Source organism: Malurus melanocephalus, unplaced genomic scaffold (assembly GCF_030028575.1).
Source record: "Malurus melanocephalus ecotype Western Australia unplaced genomic scaffold, MMel_1.1 scaffold_253, whole genome shotgun sequence".
In the NCBI taxonomy this organism is placed as follows: domain Eukaryota; kingdom Metazoa; phylum Chordata; class Aves; order Passeriformes; family Maluridae; genus Malurus; species Malurus melanocephalus.
In genome coordinates this window covers 730113-751150 of record NW_026623485.1, presented here as the reverse complement: position 1 = coordinate 751150, position 21038 = coordinate 730113, and the positions used below count along the sequence as shown (strand labels likewise).

Below are 21038 nucleotides of genomic sequence, written 5' to 3'. Positions count from 1 at the left end.
ACGCACACRCAGAGTCACACATGGACGGATATAGGTGTAGCTCTACCCCACCTCTGCCCCTGACATCAGTCCCTAAGAGATCAATACCTATTTACAYATATATGTATGTAGATGTGGACACACACCTCTGAAAATTACATATATAATGTATATAAACACGCACATTGAGACACGTGTGTGCCTGTGTATATACAGCTACACGTACTCTGTGTTTTGATCCATATATGTAATATATAGATGTGTGCATACCCATGTCAATATATTGCTGTAGCCACATCCATGTTTGTATGTATGCACACATGAAATGTGTATATGTACAGATAGATGTGTATATACAGAKATATTTGTAGATGTATCTGTATCCATACCCAGCTCTATAACTAGGTACTCATCTCTATACATCTATAAACATATCCATATATACACATGGACACAGATATTCATAATGCATATATGGCTATAGCTACATATATATAGCTGCATGTCTAGCTATAGCTATATATATATAGATACATATATGATAGATACAGAGATAGATTATACATAAAAGTTATAGAGAGAACAATATAACTATAGCTACATGTATCTGTTTATASCTCTGTGTAGTCTTTGCAGAACAAACATTTTTGCCAATACCTATATATGTATCCATATCCATGGACACTTATACACAGTTTTCTCTACACACATAAATATAAAAACTGTAAATGTGCRTGCAAACCCTCAGCTCTGTGCAGTGTGTGTGAGCTCGGTGCAGTGAGTGAAGTCTGCACACTGTGAGAGCTCTGGGCACTGTGTGGGGTCTGTGCAGTGTAAGTGTGAGCTCTGCACTCTGTGAGCTCTGTACACATCGGGAGCTCTGCACTGTGTGTGAGCTCTGCAGTGTATGTAAGGTCTGCACTGTGTGTGAGCTCAAGTGAACTCTGAGCTCTGGGAAGTGTGTGCGGGGAGAGATCTACACATGCTGTATATGGAGAGGTACACACGTGTGTGAGGGTGACACAGACATGTGCACTCATGTAGAGATGGATGCACACCACATTCTAATGCCTGTGTCCATATGTGTCCCTGTGTCTCCACGTTCACACGTGTGTCTGGGTACATGTGTGTATGCAGATATGTGTCTTTCTGTGGATTTTTGTGTGTGTGTATGTACATGTGTGCAGGACAACAGGGGTACCAAGACCATGGCCAGCCCCTCCCGAGGCCACCCCACCATCCCTCCCCCAGCCAGACTCCACTGCATCCTTCCCAAAGGATTTATTAAAACACAGAACAGAAACCGGGACACACAGAGCACGAAGCGGATGCAGGGGCGTTGCTTACAGCTGCCGGTGTCACCACGCTCGCGGTATCCCCATCCCAGTTCCAGCTGTCCCCTCTGTCCCACCCACATCCCCTCCATCTGCCCACCCCAAGCCCGGCACACGTGGACCCCCAGCCACACCGCGGCAGTGCCRGGGACTCCAGCGGGGCAGCAGCAGGCGTGGGCTTGCTCAAACACCACGAGGACGCAGAGATGGCCCTTAGAGGGAAGCTGGGGAGCACAGCCGGCTGGGACATGGCACCACTGSCCTCCCCTCATCCCCACATGTGCCAACACAACGGGACAAACACTGCAACCCCAGCCCTCCCCTCCCTCCCCTCAGCCCACCTCGCCCAGACAAACTCTTCAAGTCTTCAATAAGAAAGTGCAAAAAATGTACACGGACACGAACCCCCGGCCCCGCCGCTCCCGCGGGGGCCGCAGCAGGCAAAGCACACTTGAAGCGGGAGCGGGACAGCCCAGCAGCACCGGCAGCAGCTCATCTTCCACACAGGCAACGCTGGCACAAATCCCCGCCGACCTCTGGCAACAGCAGCTCGTGGTCAGGGACAGGGGACTGTCCCCCAGGGCTGCTGCGAGAAGAGGGGAGGGCTGCCCATCAGCCAGATCTGGACCCTTCCCCAATTGCCATCCCCCCGGGCACTTGGGGTGAGCTGCACGAAGAGTCGGTACTCCCACCTCCACTGCAGCTGCTCGAGTCTGCAGATACTGGCACAGGGGAGCAGCCCAAAATGGAGCCTCCGTTTAGCCCCCTGCCCCTTCAAGATCCCCAGGAAACGGAACACGGAGAGCGGGAAGCACAGCCTTACCTCAGCTAGGAGAGAGAGCTGCAGGGTAAAATCGTAGGAACTGCTAAATATCTGTGGTGAGAGAGGAAACACCTTGCTCGCTATTGTCCTTTGGTGGCACTCCTAGAGCACCCAAATCCACCCTCTGAATGTCTGTGCCCAAGAGCAAAACCCCAACCTACCAGTCACATAGGGTCCCAGAGGCATCTGGCTGTAGTTGACAATCCCACCTGGCCCAGGACCACGGAAATTTGGGCCAAAGTTGTTGTTGAAGATCTGGGGGGAGCCGAAGGAGCCCTGGGGAGGGCAAGGAGGAGGAAAAGACATGGGGCTGCAGCCCTGACCTCACCCTGACCCTGACAGCGAGGGGCTCTGTGCCCGTCCCCGCAGACCTGGGCAGATGGATCCCCTCCACGGGTGGCCAGGCGGCTGAGGATGCTCCGCTCCGACATCTGCAGGCGTGCGGCCACGGGCGGGATGCGGGACAGCATGGAGGGCAAGCGTGTCACATCAGCCTTCATGTCACTCAGCAGCTCCTCCAGTTGGTTCAGCACTGTGAGTAGAGCAGGGAGTAACCCGGGGCACGCCTGTCACACCCAGCGAGCCGGGAGCAGCAGGCTGGCCGAGGGAACACAGGATGGACACAACCTCCTGGCTGGGTTCCCTGGGGTCAGCGTGGGGAACCCTTCCCAACCCCAGGACAGGCTCCTGGCTGAGGGAACACAGGATGGACACAACCTCCCAGCTGGGTTCTCTAGCATCAGCATGAGGAACCCTTCCCAAGCCCAGGACGGGCTCCTGGCTGAGGGAACACAGGATGGACACAACCTCCTGGCTGGGTTCCCTGGGGTCAGCGTGGGGAACCCTTCCCAACCCCAGGACAGGCTCCTCYAGCCCCACAGGCACGCACCCTTGTGCAGGACAGCGTTGGCAGGCTTGTTCCCAGCCAGGGACTCTTTGGAGAGGTGCTGGTGGCTCTCRGCAAGGCACTCCACCTCCGCCAGCCGCGCGTTCAGCGCCATGGCCGGGTGACTGGGGTCTTGGGTCATGTTGAGGTACGCCGCCCTCCGCAGCTGCTCCTCGATCACCAGAGCCTGCTCCAGCAACTGGGAGGGGCAGGACGGGAAGGATTCAGGACCAGAATGTAAACCAGTAAACCTCAGAGGCCCTCACCAAGTCCAGTCCCGGYTTCACTCCCAGGAGGCGCTGGCAAACCCCCCTGGCTTCAGGATGCTGCTCTGGCCCTCCACCAGTAGGGATTCACCAGCCCTGGACCTGCCACTCACCTTGAACCGCCGGGCAAGGAACTTGTTCTTCATCTCGAGGTAGTTCCCCTTGTGTATCTCCGACTTGAAAGGCTCGTTCAGGATCACGTAGCGCGGGTCATTCTGGATGTCCTGCCAGCGGGCATAGCCATGACTGGTGTGGGGCAAGTGTCAAGGGCACAACCAGCCAGCCAACAGCYTGCCCGCCACCCCGCAGCGATACCGAGACCCCAAAGCCCCTCCCTGCTCATCACTGCAGCGCCAGCCCAGCTCCTGCCCCACGGCAGAGGCTTCTCTCGCCTGGCTGCTGGGTCAAAGGGTACGTGACAATTCCTGCCAACAGCCAGTAGTCGTGTCGGCGGTGCCAGATGTCGTAGATCTTGCCAGAGGACATGGCAGCCCTCTCCTCGTTCTGCCACAGCGTGTGCAGCTCTGTGGAAGCAGAAGGAGAAGGGAGACAGCCTGGTCAGGCAGCCRGGCTGCGGGTCAGYGCACAGCACGTGGKCAGGGTGAGCGATGGAAYCTGCCAGGGCCACGAGCACAGYRCAGAGCCARGGCTGCTGCTGCCAGCCAAGCACCAGCCCATCCACAGCCCCTGACAAGGGTCACCTTCCTCCAACAKGTTCAGAGCCTCTGCGGCCAACACCTCATCTGTCACTCTTACCTGTGAAGCCACCGTCAGCAATGTTGAACATGAATCTGAAATTCACATTTCTGTCATCCCTCTTTCCTTCCTCCTCTTCCTCTTTGTCACCGTTTTGCTGGGCATCACTGTGCTCCTTTTCCTCCTCTTTGCCATCCTCTGCTTGGCAAACACAAGAAATTGGCCCATCTAATTGTGCTCCACCACCAGATCCACCAGTGCCACCCCTGCCCCACCTACAGCCAGTCACTGCTGCAAAAGCCACCAACCCCTCTCTAACCCAGGGCAGCAGCCAAACCTGCCCCTCCTGGCATTGTCAGCAATGTTCCAGCACAGGCAGAGCCCACSCCAGCAGGGTCTGGTTCCCGTGAGCTGTGCTGGTGCTGATGGCATCCTCACCACCATCCCGTGGGCACGCTCTGTCACTGTGCCAGGCACCGGCCTCACTCCAGGGATTCTTCCCACTCTTCTCTCTCCAAAGCCTCATGCCTCACCTGGTTTGACTTCTTTATCCTCCCCCTTCCCTGGGCTGCTGCTCAACTCCGCCTTCTCCRAAGGCTTCTCCTGCTCTCGAATCCCCTCGTCTGCAGGAGAGAACAGGCCGACAAGAAATGCTTGACACGGAAAATGCTCTGCAGGGAGCAACCTACTTATCCAGACAGACTTTCCCTTTTAGGGTAAACTGCATTGTTTGTACACTTAAAGTGCTCAAAAAACTTCTAATAGAACATTCTTCTGCATTTTACCAAATAAATGCATTTAGTTTTCCCTCTTCCTCGAGACATCTGGAGGAACAAATGCCCCCCAAAATGACCATTTCATGCCATTTACAACTGTTTTTTCAAGAATTTCTGCAGGACTTTGTGCCATTCAGGTTTCCCATAGTGACACAGAGAAGAGCCACAGCCTCACCTTTCACCAGGGGCTCAGAAGAAGGCTCAGCCTTTTCACAATCCTCTTGCTTCTCTTCCCTCAGCCTCTCCTTGCTGTCACAGCTTTCTGGGTGCTCTTCACTCTCCACCTCAGCACTTGCAGACACCTAAATGCCAAGCACCCATTCCAGATTCATTCAGCTCAGCTCTTCCATCCCAAGAGAGCACCCCAAGCTCTGAGGCAGACCAGGGGAGGCTTCCTGGAGGAGAAGTGACCAAAGCCACCTCACCTGGCCATCAGCCACCTTTCTGGGCTTCTGCTCCACTGGGTCCTTTTCCTCATGGAACCCCAGTTGTGCTTCTATTTTGTCTGTCGGAAAAGCAAAGCCAGGAAACTGTCAAATAGAGCTTTATGGGCTAAGCAAAACTTCCTGGTGTTTTGTCCCACCTCCCTGCCAAGCCAGACCCCATCCATGACCCCCTGAGTACCTGCAAGAGCCCCTGGTCCCGTGTGTGTGTGTGCTGGGCTGGCTGGGACRGGCGTGTTGGGATCAGAAGACACAACCTCGCTGCACCTCTTGCTCTCTGGACCCTCAAGAACCAGGTCTGGGGTGCTGTACTTGCCATTGACGTGCTCAAACTCCTGGACCTGGCACGGACACACACCWCCAGGTCAAACAGAGCACGGACACTGCCAGCTGGTGCCACAGAGCCGGCGGTGTCCAGGCTGCACACCCACAGAGTGACCAAGCGGTGGGACAGCTGCACCCACCCCACTGGGAAAAATCTCCAGAAGATTCCTGGAGAATTTTCATATTCATAATTTATTTTTTAACTCACCCACCTTCTTCCTTACTAGTGACATGACCCCGATGCGTGTCAGCACGTGCTGGCGTGACAGTCCTTCGCGGGGAACGCCATCCGCAAAGGTCTCAGCGCCGTCTGCCCCAGGCTCACACAGGTGTCTCATGAACAGAGAGACATATGCCCTGCCAGGGAAGCCAGAACTCAGCCCTGACCCGTGGCCTCCCTGCCAGAAAGCAGGGACATTCCCCAGCATGCAGATGGTCCCCTGTCACCCACAGATGAGAGGTGTCACAGCCCGGAAGGGAGCGAGAGCCACCCTCTCAGTGAAACAATTTTCCAACCTCAGTAATTCTGGGATTCTATGAAAAAATGTCCTGCACTATCTCAGAGACTCTTGACAAAGAAGCTGGCCCAGCACAGCAAGGTTAGGGAGAAAATGAAAGGAAAAAAATGCACTTTTAAAAGCTTCAATCACCTTTCACGGCCTCATCCACACCTATTTTGTGTTTTAGTAATCTCTTGATCAGGCTGGGCTGAACCTCCTCCTGTGCACCACAGAAGAGCCAATTCTCTCCCTTTATTAAATAACTTCTCTCAAGGAAAGAATGTTCTGCCTCCCCAAAAGGAGCTGACAGTGAAGGGGTACAGGCTCCCAGCCTTGCCTGCCTGCCAGGACCTGCGTACCTGAACTCCTTCTCACTCTTCCCCCGCAGATCCCGCACCAGCCAGTGGGAGTTGAAGGCATCCTGGGGYGGCATTCCCCAGCGCATGATGGCGTTCAGGAACGCCTTGCGCTGCCGGGCGTTGAAGCCCAGAACCTGCAGGGAGCAAAGGACTCGTTGGGATCACGAGTGGCCCCAGCAGCAYGGGGCATCCTGGAGCTGTGACAGGAGGCTGGGACAGGACTGATGTCCCAGGAGCTCAGCACAGAGGGGGATGGAGTCCCCCAGATGGCATTGGCCATGCTCTGTCTGAGGCTCACCTCGATGCTCCCCCCAACTCTGGCCAGCAAAGGAGGAAGAGGTTTGTCTCTGTCAGTCTTCAGCTGTCTCCGGGATTGCCTTCTGCCACCTAGAGCCAAGCAGCCCCCGTGATGGATGGGCCAGGCAGCAAGGAAAGATATCTCATGTGCCCCAAGCTTCCTGCCCTCCCTCCTGAGGGGAGCAGAACCTGCCAGAGCACCCACCCACGCTGCAGCCACCACCCCCCAGGCCAGGACTCTGCTCTGCCCCTCCCAGGCAAGGGGAACCACGCTTGGTCCTCGTGGTGCACCAGACCATGGTACTGCAGAGGAAGAAGCTGCCTTCCCTGTCCTGGAAAGCTCCTCACCTGACAGAAAGCAGGGACATTGCCCTGGGCACACCAATCCCTCCAACCCAGACATTCCTGACACTTCTGAGTGCCAGAGGCTTCCCACAGAGCAAAGTCCCTGGGAGTATCAAACACATCGACTCACTCTGGCCTTCTGGCCTCTCCTCAAAGTCTTCATCCTCATCCTCAGAGCCAACAGAATATTCTGACTGGTTGTCAGAGAGCTCATCCTGCCACTCTGCAGAGCACAAGAGAGGCAGATTAGAAAACCCTGCCTGGGAGGGGTGTGCTGGACAGGTCTGAGCCCACTTGTGGGTGTGACTTGTGGGCATTCATTGCCCAGCAGCAAGAGAGAGAGACACAGAAACAGGAAATCATGTTTTCAGCTTGTACAAAATTAGCATTCTGTTTTGCAGCAAAAACCCAATTTGTAATATTTTGCCCACAGGCATGTTTCTTCCTAGATTCCTCCAGCAAAACCAGAGTTTTCAGACCAACAAACAAAAAGAAAAAAAAAAAAATCTTTGAAGGATTTCTACCCTGGAAAGTTTAGGAACTTGGGAAATATGGATCCAAACAATCCACCAGCTGCAGAGAGACACCAGTGACAGCTCTATGTGTCCCATGAGCCCTGCCAGGAGCTGAGCACCCGTGGCCATACCTTGGTCCTCCTGTGAGGTGTCATTGTAGTTGACCTGCTTGCGGATTCTCTTCCCTTTCCCCAGGTTCCTGGCCAGATCTTCCTGCTGCTGCTCATAGTGGTGCCGCAGCAGCTTCTCCCAGTAGTCAGGGTCCACGTTCTCCTCTTGCTTGATGATCTCACGTTCCACCTCCTCCTGCACAGCCAGACAAGGGGCTCGAGCAGTCACAGAGACAGAGCAGGGAAGGTCCTGCCCCACACCAAGCATTTGCAGGGACAGGAGAGGGAGCAGAGGGAACACAGAGGGGTGTGCAAAGGGGTGATTGTAAGACATGAGCACATTACCACACCGTCCTCTTCTCTCACGACATACTGAGCCACTTTAAAGGAGCTGAGATACTCATTCATGTTCTGCAGCTCCGTGTCATCAGTTGCGTCCTGGTTTCGGTCCAAAAGCTTCGAGATGGCGGCGTCATCGTAGTGGATCACACTGCTGTCATCCACATCCTTATTGTCACCTGGAGAGCAAAGGAGGGGAACAGCAGCACAGGTCRGGGTGTTGGACAGGCAAGCTCAGGTCAGGTGTAGGGCCAGGGAGGGGGCCAGTCACCCCAGCAGGGTGGGGCTACACACCTGGTGGGGTGCCACCATGCTTTTTTTTCATGCCAGGAGTCGCTGCACCCCCTTTGCTTGAGAGTGTGTCCGAGAAAGGGGTGACAGCATCCGGCATGGCAATCCGCTGTCCCTGAGACACCATGCCTGTGGCAAGGGGAGAGCAGAGTGAGCCCCAGCAGCGCAGAGAGAGCCCTGCCTCACACAGAATATCCCCACCTCACCCTCCACATCATCCTTGAACAGTTCTTCTGTCCCAAACTTGAGGATGTCGTCCAGCTCTTGCTTGGTCATGGAGCCTGATTTGGAGCCGAGCCCCGGGCGGACCACCAGGTGGGTGAGCATCATTTTCCTTTTGGCCACCTGGGTGATGCGCTCCTCCACAGAGGCCCTGGTCACGAAGCGATAAATCATCACCTTCTTGTTCTGCCCGATGCGGTGGGCTCTGCTGAACGCCTGTGGGCAGAGGGCAGAGCTGGTGAGGGTGGCACCGTGACAGGAGTGCCACGCTTCTCACCCTCCAAGCTGCGTGAGGGGGCACCCAGTTGAGGAAAAATATGAGGAAGAAGTGGCAATGCCATGGGAGAGAGCCAGTTCAATGTGCCAAGTCTCATAAATGAGGCCGGAGGATGTGGGATGGGGGCTGCTGAGCAGGAACACCCACAAACACAGCAGAAAGTGTCATCAGCCCTCGAGAGAACACACTGAAATCCCAAGGAGGGCGTGCAAAGAGAGGGCAGAGCCAGGGAGGTACTTACTATACAAGAAGGAAAAGGGAAAGTCAGAAACCTGGATGTCATTGTGGGGATTCCAGTCAGAATCATAAATAATGACAGTGTCGGCCGTAGCGAGGTTTATGCCCAGACCACCGGCGCGGGTGGACAGGAGGAAGCAGAACTGCTGAGCCCCAGGAGCTGAGAACGACAAACCCAGAGGTGGGAACAGGTGAGACAGACAGGAGAACGGCTCACAGAGAGAACCAGCACCATTTTGGAGGGACAGAACAGCACTCGGAGGTGACAAGCAAGAGGGAAGGGTGGCAAGGAGGGAAAACATCATGCCCTGGGATGAAAGCAAAGGGGAACTCTGCTRTCTGCTGAGGTCTTGAAGGGAAAGGCAGGAGCCCCTCCAGCTGAACAGCTGCTGGCACACTCAGGGCTCCTTGTGGGAACCAACCCAAGGGCTTAAGGGTGCAGCACRAGCAGCCCCCACTGTGCCACAGGAAGCCAGACTAGAGCATGGCACAAGCTCTGGGCACTGACAGATGCCCTGCTGCTGGCCACACACTGCCATTCCCCCAGCAAGCCCACTCCTCAGCAAGGCAGGAAGATGAGTACCATTGAACCTGTCGATGGCCTCCTGGCGCAGGCCACCAGTGATGCCCCCGTCGATCCGCTCGTACTTGTAGCCTTCRTACTCCAGGAAATCCTCCAGCAAGTCCAGCATCTTGGTCATCTACAGGGCAAGGCAATCCTGGCATGAGAGGCTCTGTGTGCCCAAACTCTCCTGGGGACCTGCCCTGGTCCAGCATGGTCCTTGACCACAGCCCAGAGGCCACGGTGGTGGTGGCAGAGCACAGCCAGCAAAGCAAGCACAGCCAACAGGCATCTGATCCTCTACAGGCAGCTCTGCTAGCRGGAAGGAATTGTGTCTGACTGTCCCTCCCCAAAGAGGAGCCTCATGACTGTTGTTTCCTTTCCATCCCCAGCTAACAGAGTTTTTAAACACGACAGGAGCTCCCTCAGGAGAGAGCTGGGACACAGCCTTTCCACCATCACTGCCACGGCTGCCTGGGGGAGAAGCTGTCACCAGCTATTCCACCTATCTCTGTCTGTTCCCAGCACTAATTTCCCTCACATTAATTTTTAAAAAAAATTCCTTAAATAATGTATTTATTATTATCATCCCTCCCTRCTCTCACCTGCGAGAAGATCAGAACTCTGTGACCCCCATCCCGTAACTTCTTCAGCATCTTTTGGAGCAGCATCAGCTTCCCAGAAGATTTGACCAAAGAATTCCCATCGTAAGATCCATTGGGCAGCACTGGGGCCTCCTGTGAATTCAGGCAGCATGGTCAGTGGGTCAGTGCCCCCAAGGACAACCCACTGGAGAACTTCACTTGCATTTCCACAACAGTCTTTGTTCACATGGAAAACCACAGCATTAACCAAGGCAGGATCACGGAAACAGCCCCCACCCAACACTCAGACCTGGCTGAGGTGCCAAGGCAGGGCACATACCACAGCTGCCACAGGGAACAGGTACGGGTGATTGCAGCACTTCTTCAGGTCCATCATGATGTTGAGCAGGGACACCTGGTTCCCACCACCTTTCGAATTCAGGGCCTCGAAGTTCCTGGTCAGGATGAATTTGTAGTATTTCCTGCAGGAGGAGGAATGGGGCAGACACCGGGTTAGCTGGGGCAGGTGTGGGGCTGGCACAGAGCGCTGAACTGAACCCCGCCAGTTTAAAACCCCATCTGGAGGTTTTAAAAGCTATTCAGCACCCAAGGCTGGGTTTTTCCAGATTCTCTGGGGGAATCACAGCCCCAGCAGCGGGATGGGCTGGGGGACCATCTCCAGTACCCCCCTCTGCTGGGTGCCAGCTGAGCCCTCCTGCCCCACCATGCTGGGAAAAAGTGACAGCAGCAATGCTCCAGGCTGAGCCAGGCACACCAGCAGCAGGAAATGGAAGAAAGAGGCTCAGCATCAGTGTTTTCTCTGTGCCCCCAGAACCAGCAGAGCCACCCTGCCAGCCTGACAGCCACTACAGCACTGCACTGAGCCCACTTTACCCACATGGAACACACTCCTGGGTGAGACACGAAGCAATCCCCCTCCTCCTGCAGCCAACCCCAGGCCAGCAGGGTGTCTCTGACCCCTCAATCCTTACTGACACCCCGTGCTGTTGGGGCACCACACACCTCTGGGGAATGCACTGGAATCACTCACTTCTGCATCTGGCTCAGCTCCACCCGCACGATCAGCTCCGTCTTGGCCGGCATGTTCTTGAACACATCAGCCTTGAGCCGCCGCAGCATGTGGGGACCCAGCAAGTCATGGAGCTTTTTGATCTGGTCCTCCTTGGAGATGTCTGCAAACTCCTCCAGGAACCCCTCCAGGTTGCTGTGGAAGCAGCCAGACCCCCACAGCACTGAGCAACGTGAGAGCAAAAGGATCTGCTGCTTTGTGACTTAAAAAACAGGGCAGAGCTCTGGAGGCACATGAGGAAATAAAAAGCCAGAACGAGGAGCCATCCTGATGGCCCAGGTGAGAGCAACTTACTTAAACCTCTCTGGAGTCAGGAAATTGAGCAGATGGAAGAGCTCCTCCAAGTTGTTCTGGAGCGGAGTCCCTGTGAGGAGCAGCTTGTAATCGATCTTGTAGCTATTCAGTACCCGAAAGAACTGGAAAAGAAATGAGTTTGGGTGACAAGGACTGCAAGGAACTCACGTGTCCCTGTGGGAGTTCAGGGTGCATGTGCAGGCTGAGCAGTGCCCCCCAAGCTGGGCACACGGAGTGGGGGGCACTGGAGAACCCAGACACTCTCACTGGGTCACAGCACCTGCCTCCTCCTGCCACACCAGGGACAGTGTGAACATCCCAGGGGCTGGAGACTGCATGGAGCCTCAGGTAAAGGCAAGAGGGATCCATTCCCTTCCAGGAGAGCCTGCCCAAGGACATTCTGGCAGCCAGGTTGCTGCCTCTCCTGCTCCTGAAGGGCTTTTAATGCTACAGGATGTTAAAAAGAGAAAAAAAAAATTGCTCGTAAGTGCCTGCCACCTACCTTGGAYTGGTTGTTCTTCAGCCTGTGTGCTTCATCCACCACCAGACAGGCCCATTCTATGGAGCCCAGCACTGCCTGGTCAATGGTGATCAGCTCATAGGACGTGAGCAGGACGTGGAACTTGATCTGGGCTTCTTTCTGGAGGAGCAGAGGGAGAGAAAAGCTGGGATAAGAGAGTAGGGAACGGGACAGCCTCCACCTTTGCTGCTGCTGCTGCATGAGACAAAGGTGAGAGGGGCTGCACTGCCTGGCACAGAGCCCACAGATCAGCTGAATTGTGCCAGCAGAATCCCAAACACAAAAACTAAGCAAGAAACTACAGAAACAGAAAAGCTCAGGCAGAAATCTGTACAGTTCATCACAAATCTCCTGTGCTTGCAAAAAAAATGCCAGCTTCCCTCTGGGATACAGCTAATCAGGGACCTAACCAGCCTCCYTCTCCAAGTCAAATTCCCCTCTCCCCTTCTTAAAAATGGAGCAGGCACAGTCTCAGCTCCCACCTTCATCCGGAACACCTTCTTCCCACTGCGGATGGCGTTGTCTTCAAAGGAAAACTCATTTTCCCGGATGACYGACCGGCTCTCCTTGTCCCCCGTGTAGGTCACCACGTAGAAGTCGGGTGCCCACATCTCAAACTCCCGCTCCCAGTTGATGATGGTGGAGAGAGGGGCACTGACCAGGTACGGCCCTTTCGAGTGGCCCTGCTCRGGGAGACAAAGCCAAAATTGTTCTCTCCAAACCCAGCAGCTCTCGGCCACTTTGGGGACTGCCAGGTGCTCTGCTCACCTCCTTGTACAGGGAATACAGGAACACAATGGTCTGCACCGTCTTGCCCAGCCCCATCTCATCAGCCAGGATGGTGTCTGTCCCTTGAGCCCAGGAGAACCTCAGCCAGTTGAGYCCTTCCAGCTGGTAAGGGTGCAGCGTGCCCCCCGTGGCATCGATGTACCACGGCTGCTTGTCAAACTTCACCGTAGGCTGAAACGAGAGAGCCATGACACAGAGCGGTGAGAACTGCCTGCCCCTCCTTCCCCTGCAGCTAAGCATATCCCTCTGCAGCTTTGTGACATCCAGCAGATCCAAAAGAGACACAGGCATGGCCCCTGGCACAGCCCAGCCCCCAGGCTCCCAAGAAAACACCACCCCAGAACTTCCAGCAAAAACAAACGGGGTCCCCAAAAGAGCCAGAGGAGGGAAACATCAAGGACAAGGGCWCAGACAGCCCACCCTCCCTCAAGACTCTCACGCTGCCATCCTGTCCCCACCACTCTCACTCACATCCACGAGAGGTGTTTCTGGAGGCTTTTCCAGCTTCTCCTCTTTCAGCTTTTTCCCTTTCTTGTTCAGCTTCTTCAGAGGGCGYGTGTCCTCCCCCAGCATCAGCTCCCTGCAACAGCCAGGACACCTCAGGGAGGGCAGGGGGTCACTGCTCTCTCAGCTCTGGGCTGAGGGACAGAAACACCTCCCACACCCCACTCCCTCTCTGCCCACAGGAGCTCTTCTGGCCCAGTTAGCACAGGCACTCACAGGGCATTGATTTCCCCCTCCCAACAGTGTCCAAATGAAGAACAGCAAACTCAGAGTASTGTGGTTTTCCCCCAAAACAGGCAGCAGGGCCATGGAAACCATGAATATCATGGCAGTGTAGACATGTAGAGAATGTCTACATTCCCCAGATGTAGACACAGGGGAAGGGGAGCACAGGCTGGAAAAAAGCAAGTGGGATTGCCCAGCAGCCCTGAAATGGCACATCAGGAGGGCCAGCCTTCATCAATGCATTGCTCTTTGAAGAGAGGTCACTATGAGCAGTGCCAGTGTGTTCAAAAGGGATCTCTGTGTCCCCCTCATCCCAAACACCCCGGCTCCACCAGCCACAGGCTCACACCTGTGGTTCCAGTAGAGGAGTTTGAGGTTCTCATAGTAGGGGATGTCGATGTCATCGATCTCCCAGGTGCACTGGTCGTAGGGCAGGTCCTTCCACTTGATCAGGTAATGGATGTCTCCCTTTTTATCAAAGCTGTAAGGCAGGGCATGGAAAGCTGATCAGAGAATGCCACTGGCCCCCAGGAGCAGTTTGCCATGACCTGCTCCACAGAGCCCCATGCTTCATCCTCTGCTTTCACCTACACACCAGGACATCCAAGCTGAGGTAGAAAAACACAAACTATCGACACTTCCAGCAGAAATGATGTTCATCTGTGAGTGAACTAAACTTTACAGCTGCTTTTCCATTCCACTGAACACCCTCATTTCCCTGTTCCACCAGGCCTGGATGGATACCAGCACCTCCCCTCCCACCTGCAGCATTCACTGCTCTAAGAAGTTCTGCTTACACTAAAAACAGAATAAACACACTTCCAAGTCTGACTAGGTGCCTACAGGGACACCTGCTGCTTTGTTAGCGGAAAAGGTGAAGCTCACACAAAAATCAGACAGGCAGCTTTGGTTCTTTCCTGCCATGCAGCCTTCAAGCAGGGCTGCTGCTACTTGAAATGTAGAAAAGTTGCCACTTGAAATGTAGAAATTAATGAAAAATACATCTCCAGCCACTCGATGCAGAAAGCCCATCTGCACAGCACAGTTCATTCACAAGTAATTTTTTTCCACAGAAAAGAAACATCAGTGTCAAGGTTCTACAAGGGAGTCGGCCACATGCTCCAACTCCTCAGCRCTGAATTTACAGAATGATTAGGCTGTAACATACCTGAATGGTATGACTGGGAAGACTGGAACAACACTTTGTTGGGAATTTGGGAAAATTGGCTAGAACTCTATTTTTAATGTGCAATATCACAGAAATGAAAATAAGGCAGCAGAAATGAAAATAAGGCRGCCTGGATCCCCTTCAGCTTCACCMTGGGAGCAAACCTCCAAGGAACAGAGAGCTCAGCACAAGCCAGAGACTGAAATTCCTCCAGCCCAAGGAGAAGGGTGGTACAATTCCCTGACGGGCTCATCACCTGTGGTTCAGGATGCGGTGGATCATCATCCACTCGGGCTTGATGCCGTAGCGGTAGAACCGCTCCTCCATCTTGGCATACTGGGGGTCTTTGTTCTTGCGCTTCTCCCTCTGGCTGTCCTCGTCCCCAGAGCCGTAGTCGAAGGCTGGTGGCTCGTCCATGTCGTTCTTGCGTTGGTAGTTGCGGTACATCACGGTGTGGTAGAGCTCCAGCTGCAGAGGGAGGGACCGAGCTCAGCCCGGGGGTGGTGGGGCTGAGCAGGGCACTACACCAACAGCCCATGGGCTCACCTGCAGCTCCTTGACCCAGGAGCAGTGCCAGTAGGAGAGGCCTGCCCACTTCACAAAGAACTCGCGCTCCGGGATCCCCTCCAGCGCCTTTGGTGGGGGCAGAGGCAGCTCCGTGTCCGCGGCGGGCAGCAGGGCAGCCGGAGGCTCCTTCCAGGCCCAGTGCAGGATGCGCTGGACTTTGCCCTTCAAGGGAGGGCACTGGGACATGGAAGAAAACAGGAAAGAGCACAGGGTTTAAGGTGAGACCCTGTCAGGGGCCACAGGGAGCTGGAGCAGGAACTGAGGCGCCTCAATGCCAAGCAGATGGCAGCGGGCACAGGGTGCCTGAGGAGTGTCCGTGACACTTCTGCATCCCCCGTGGGGATGGCTCTTGACCCAGGCAGAAAAGGCTCCTCCCCACAGGCCACATAYCAAACAAGGCTTTTGAAACCCATCAGAAACCAGGCTGGAAAGCTGCCAGCCAGCAATTCCCACAGGGAGACCACAAAGGCAGCAGAGCCTTCCAGAGCCACCCTCAGCCCTTGCACCCAGCAGCAGCCCCTCAGGCAGGGGGTTGGGGCAGAGGGCAGGAGCAGGGCTGTGAGGGGCAGCAGCAGCCACAAGAGCCACTGTCAGGCCAGGCAGGTGTGGGAGCAGGGACAGGGCAAGGAATGCTGGTAACTCACTGTGCAGCGTGGGCAGAGCCATTCACCGTTTGGTATCTCGGGCAGCGGCGGGTTCAGGCAGTGCAGGTGGTAGGAGGACGGGCAGGTGTCACAGCACAGCAGCTCCCCTCCATCCTTACACACCCGGCAGAACTCCATGTGGTCATCCTCCTCCTCCTCACCACCATCCTCTTCCTCCTCCTCCTCCTCCTTTGGCTCCCACTGGATGCCCTCCTTCTCCTGGGGAAGCACAGCCAGCGTAACGCCAAGGGCTCCCAGCAGCAGCCCACCCGCTCCCCCGGGCCCCCGACCCCACTCACGCAGTGGGGGCAGCTCCACTTGCCCTCGGGGGCCTTCTCCAGCTCGGGGTCCAGGCACACCAGGTGGTAGGCGCGGGGACACGTGTCACACAGGATGATCTCCCCGCCCTGCTGGCACACCTCGCAGTAGTCCTGGTGGTCCGTCTCGTAGCCGTCCCCGTCTTCGACTGCAAGCAAAGGACAGGTGACAGTCAGAGGGGTGGCAGAGCAGCTGGCTCTCCCGGAGGGATGGGACACTTGCTCCTCTACCATACAGTTAGGGAAATAAGGACAGCGTTTCAGCTCACACCCTCCTGTTAATTCCCACTGCCTCTCTGTCCCTCAGCACCACAGTTCACCTTTGCACACAGCATCATCTCACCTCTGTCTCTCTTTCTCTCTCCACACTGTATCATCCTTTGGTTCCTTCAGGCTCTCAATGGAGAATGCCAGAACCTGGAGAGGTTGCAAGGGAGGCCAGTCAGAGAAACCTCCCCAGGCACCAGCACCAGCTGCAAACGCACCATGCAAGGGTGACACGGCCAAGGACAGGACTCCTCTCCTGGGACTACTCTGCTTTTCCTCAGGGCTCTCTGGCACAGAGGCAGGAGAGCTCTCAACACAGCACAGATGGGAAAAGGAGGAGAGGAACGAGGCCTTGCAAGTGCCAGAAGGGCTCATCTCRATTTCCAGCTCTGCCACAAACTCCTGGCATGGAACTCCAACCTTCCATTCCTCCAGCATGCAGCAGGAGCTGCCTACCTCCAGCACCAGGGCCCTCACAGAGCAACAAGCCACAAGCAATGCCCTTCAAACACAAGACACAGGGCCAGCCAGGCAGCCCAGCCTYGCTGACCAACAGGCAGTGTCACACCCTAACTGACCCCCAGCCCTTCCATTGCTGGGAAGCAAAAATCCATCACAAAAGCTGAGAAGCCAAAGGATGCACCTGGATCTGAAACATCTCATCCCAAACAAGGACACGAGACAGAAAGGCAATGTGCTCAGCACAGGGGGCTGCTCTCCAGAGCAGCACAAGGGCAGAGGTGCCACGGCACAGCGTTCACCAGGAAGGGACGAAAGGACACGCACACAAATGTGGTCACACAGCCTCTGAGAGATCCTGACAGATCCTTTCCACCTGTCCCTGCGTCACTATCACAGCTCTGCCACCTGCCTCTGCCTGACCACACACCTCACACAAACAGAACATCCCTCATCCTCACACGGTCTCACCCACAGCCCGCCCTGCACTACCAAGAGCTTGCCACAAGCCACGGCTCTCCAGGGGCTGTTCCTCAGAAAAATCACTTCCCTGGAAACACCACAAATTCTGGAACTCTCTTGCAGGCATGAGYCCACCAGCAGAAAGGCCTGGACACCAAGAGAGCACCTCACACTCCACTCACACAGGCACATCCTGTCACACTGAGCCAGTGCCAGACACAGCCCAGAGCTGCAGGAAGCACCATCTGAACAGGGAAATCCAAACAGAATAGGAACAGAGTACAAAGGATGGCCTACTCCTCTTTTTCTTTTTCCTCTTCTTCCCCTTCTTCCCCAGGCCAGCBGAGCACTCAGAGCGCATGGAGGAGCTGTTGATGCTGGCGCTGTCAAAGTCAGACTCTTCCCTTTCCTCCTCTTCACTCTGTGGAGGGAAACAGCAAAGCACACCCAGTCCAAGTGCTGGCATCCCAGCTGCCACTGCACTGCTGAGACTGTGTTCTCCTGGACAGGAACACGTGGGAGGATAACCCTGTGCTTCCAAAGGCCYCTTTTTCCAGTATTTGGCAGATCTTTGCTCCCTCTCTCTCTTTTGACACCAATCTCAGCCCTCCTGTGTCCATGCATGCCAACGTGCAYGCTTGGCATTCTCATAATGTGAAAGGAGTCAAACAGGCCCAGCTTTCCATGGAGCCAAAACATAATAATGTGTCCGAATTCTTGTTCTGGAGTCTCAGGACCTCATGGAAATCCCCAGCCTGCATACTCCTAATCAGGTGCTCAGGCTCCAGGAAGGAAAATGTGTGGATCTGGAGCACAGGAGGAATTTTTTGTGATAGACGATAGAAAATCTGCAGCAATGAGTGGCTCCTGCACTGTAGCCTCAATGCACAGAGGTGCTYCAAGCAGTTTCTGTTATGGGAACCAGAGCTGGAGCTGCCACACAGTGATTTAAGGGGGCTTGACCAATATTATCAATACCTAGAAGAGCCCCACCCCCATCACTAATTATCCAAGGGATTTATTTTTTAAAATACTGTTAATTCCTTGAAACACTCCTAATACTGGTGCTCTGAGAAGAGTCCAGAGCRTTCTGGCTGGGCAGCTCCAGCATCCCAGGCAATGCCACGGGACTCCAGCTGCCGTGAGCAGGCCCTGCTAATGCAATTAAAGCATCCCAGAATTCTCTGTGACGTACGGTTCAGCGGCAGTGCAAGCCCTGAAGAATTCCTTCGCAAATKAAATCTGAAATGATGGCATTACCACCCAATCCACTGAAAGTAAACAGGGTCACGTGATTTTAGCAAAAATTGCGGCCAGAYACGAGTCTCACAAATCTGAGCCTGGACACGGGTGCGGGTGGATGTGCTGATCAGAGCCCGGTGCCTCGCAGAGGGACAAAAATGAGGCTGTGACACCCCTGACATTGGTTTGTCCCAGCACATCCCTCCCAGACCCAAAACCCTGCAAACTTACAGAGGARCCCTTTTTCCTTTTGCTGGGGATTCCTCCAAACCGGAATTTCAAGCCTGCCATCTTTTTCCCCTTCCCCTTTTTCTTCGCGTCTTTGGAGCCCTTGATTTTCTTCCTCACACCCGGACCTGGAGAAATTGAAAACTTGTTTGGTTTTACAATACAACCAATACAAACAACTGTCATGCTCATCACCCCCCAGCAGAGTGCAACAGCAACTTCCCAAAAGCATAAAGGAAGATTCCTCCTTTTCCCATTACTGCYCAGCTTAATTAATTACCACAAACTGCCAAACTCCCAGCAGATCCAGAGGCTCAATCTGCCATGGTTTGTGAACCACAGCACGGAGGAAGCTGCAGACACCCCTCCAGCACCCCCTCTGCCTTCCCACTTTGCTGAAATTWGTGCTTTGTGCCTCGTGCCAGCTCTCCTGGCCCGCAGCAGCCACACACCACTGGTGACAGCAGCCCCCCACAAGTGACACCCACCCTTCCCCTCCTTGGTCTTGGCCTTCCTGATGACAGCAGGCACAGCAGAGGGCTGGGGGCTGGCAGGGAGTGTCGGGGCGATGGTGACAGTCTCCACAGCTGCAGCGATGGCTGCCGCAGCCGCCGCCGCCGAGCTGCCCTTGAAGGGGTTGTTGGCGCTGAACTCTCGCCACTTGGCACCGAGCACTGTCATCATCTTGGACATGGGGATCTTGGGGTTCTTCTTGGCAATCAGAGGCCTGCAGTGTGAGGGAGAGGCAGAACAAGGAGTGAACAGCAGCGCTGGGTGTCTGTGCCTGCCCTCACGTGCTGGTGCTTCAGCCCAAGAGATGTGGCAGTGGTGWCTCCCAGCAGGAGTTTCATGGGGAGAAACCAGAACTTCCATAAGCGAAAATATGCAAGGGGGGCACACCTAAACCTTCCCTGAAATACCTGCTGTGCTCTGAAAGGCTTGTGATACATGCAAAAATTCATTAACACTGTTTTTCCCATTAAACTTTTCAAATAAGCATACACAAAATAAAGGGGTTTGGAGAGCAGGAGARACAAATGCTTCMGCTGTTTCCAGTCAATCCTGCAAATAAATGGAGTTCTGAGGACTGAGCTGGGAGGAAGAAGTGACAAGGAGCTGGCGATGCAGAATTGACTTCACAACTTCATCTGCTGACTGAGCAATGCCCAAACCTCAATCACCAGGCCCATGGTTCCCTACCTGAGGAACTGACTGAAAGCCTTGTAATTCGTCAGAGTATGATAATCCTCTTCTGAGAAAACGTAATCTACGTCATCGAGGCCCCATTCCTCCATCAGCTGAGCTGAGCTCTTGGGCTCCTGGAGATTTAGAGAGTCATCATTAACACCAACAGGCACAGCTCTGCAGATGAGCAGCACAAGGCTGGGTCTGTCATGTGCTCCATATCTCCCTAGTCAGTGATATGCAGGGATTTGTTCCTGGGATTTATGAAACACAAGCTAATGCTTCATGTAGTCCCAAAAAACAAATTACCATGTCACCRTGCAAATGCTCCCCACCATGTAACACCATACAAGGCCTTGGCAGGCTTCACAGCTCTGAGAAATTCAGTTTTTCCCTGCACAAAAGATAAGCACCAAGGAAATAGAACCTCTCCTCTCCCAGGCATTCATCTGCAATCTCATCCTTGCCAAACCCAGYGCAAGCTTCTCATGAAACCCCCAATTCCTCTTGTCCAAGCCTGGCTTCAGGCACTAGCACCAGCTCTGAGTAAAGAAATCTTTTGTACCTTTAGACCTCCATCATCRTCATCRTCCTCKTCATCCTTCTTCTTCCGTTTTGGCTTTTTCTCCTTCTTGTCTTTYAGTTTTTTCTTTTTCTTTTTGTTGGGAGAATAGTCACTCCCTTCGCTTTCTGATTTCTCCTCAATCTCCTCTTCATTTTCTGACATTTCATCATTGCTCCCCTAAAACAGAAAGGGACAGTGAAGAACACTGGATGGATGGATGGATGGATGGATGGATGGATGGATGGACAGATGGATGGATGGATGGATGGATGGATGGATGGATGGATGGATGGATGGAGGGATGGATGGATGGATGGATGGATGGATGGATGGGATGGAGGGATGGA

At 54.5% G+C, this 21038-nt stretch overlaps 1 protein-coding gene across 3 annotated transcripts in view; it reads right to left on the bottom strand.

Moving 5' to 3' along the window:
- Positions 1-1649: 1649 nt before the first annotated feature.
- The window catches only part of CHD5 (chromodomain helicase DNA binding protein 5), a 22618-nt gene continuing 3229 nt past the window's right edge, over positions 1650-21038 (bottom strand). The window contains exons 2-41 of one of the 3 annotated variants that reach the window (XM_057375602.1): positions 20692-20868; positions 20142-20260; positions 19430-19668; positions 18945-19069; positions 17769-17892; positions 16266-16432; positions 15967-16185; positions 15302-15499; positions 15012-15223; positions 13937-14068; positions 13330-13438; positions 12838-13029; positions 12552-12752; positions 12052-12189; positions 11550-11671; positions 11217-11390; positions 10506-10647; positions 10187-10318; positions 9603-9720; positions 9055-9179; positions 8490-8721; positions 8287-8412; positions 7999-8171; positions 7675-7849; positions 7159-7251; positions 6685-6773; positions 6387-6520; positions 5740-5884; positions 5385-5544; positions 5186-5265; positions 4936-5062; positions 4518-4607; positions 4045-4182; positions 3704-3812; positions 3402-3534; positions 3026-3221; positions 2508-2668; positions 2298-2412; positions 2137-2187; positions 1650-1899 (exon numbers count right to left, since the gene is read on the bottom strand). In XM_057375602.1, the coding sequence (XP_057231585.1) occupies positions 2180-2187; positions 2298-2412; positions 2508-2668; positions 3026-3221; positions 3402-3534; positions 3704-3812; positions 4045-4182; positions 4518-4607; positions 4936-5062; positions 5186-5265; positions 5385-5544; positions 5740-5884; positions 6387-6520; positions 6685-6773; positions 7159-7251; positions 7675-7849; positions 7999-8171; positions 8287-8412; positions 8490-8721; positions 9055-9179; positions 9603-9720; positions 10187-10318; positions 10506-10647; positions 11217-11390; positions 11550-11671; positions 12052-12189; positions 12552-12752; positions 12838-13029; positions 13330-13438; positions 13937-14068; positions 15012-15223; positions 15302-15499; positions 15967-16185; positions 16266-16432; positions 17769-17892; positions 18945-19069; positions 19430-19668; positions 20142-20260; positions 20692-20868 (5649 nt within the window). In that variant the 3' untranslated portion in view covers positions 1650-1899; positions 2137-2179. Of the gene's footprint in view, positions 1900-1979; positions 2188-2297; positions 2413-2507; positions 2669-3025; positions 3222-3401; positions 3535-3703; positions 3813-4044; positions 4183-4517; positions 4608-4935; positions 5063-5185; positions 5266-5384; positions 5545-5739; positions 5885-6386; positions 6521-6684; positions 6774-7158; positions 7252-7674; positions 7850-7998; positions 8172-8286; positions 8413-8489; positions 8722-9054; positions 9180-9602; positions 9721-10186; positions 10319-10505; positions 10648-11216; positions 11391-11549; positions 11672-12051; positions 12190-12551; positions 12753-12837; positions 13030-13329; positions 13439-13936; positions 14069-15011; positions 15224-15301; positions 15500-15966; positions 16186-16265; positions 16433-16626; positions 16701-17768; positions 17893-18944; positions 19070-19429; positions 19669-20141; positions 20261-20691; positions 20869-21038 lie in introns of those variants that run through there. The other 2 variants (XM_057375601.1, XM_057375603.1) reach the window with 2 other exon arrangements.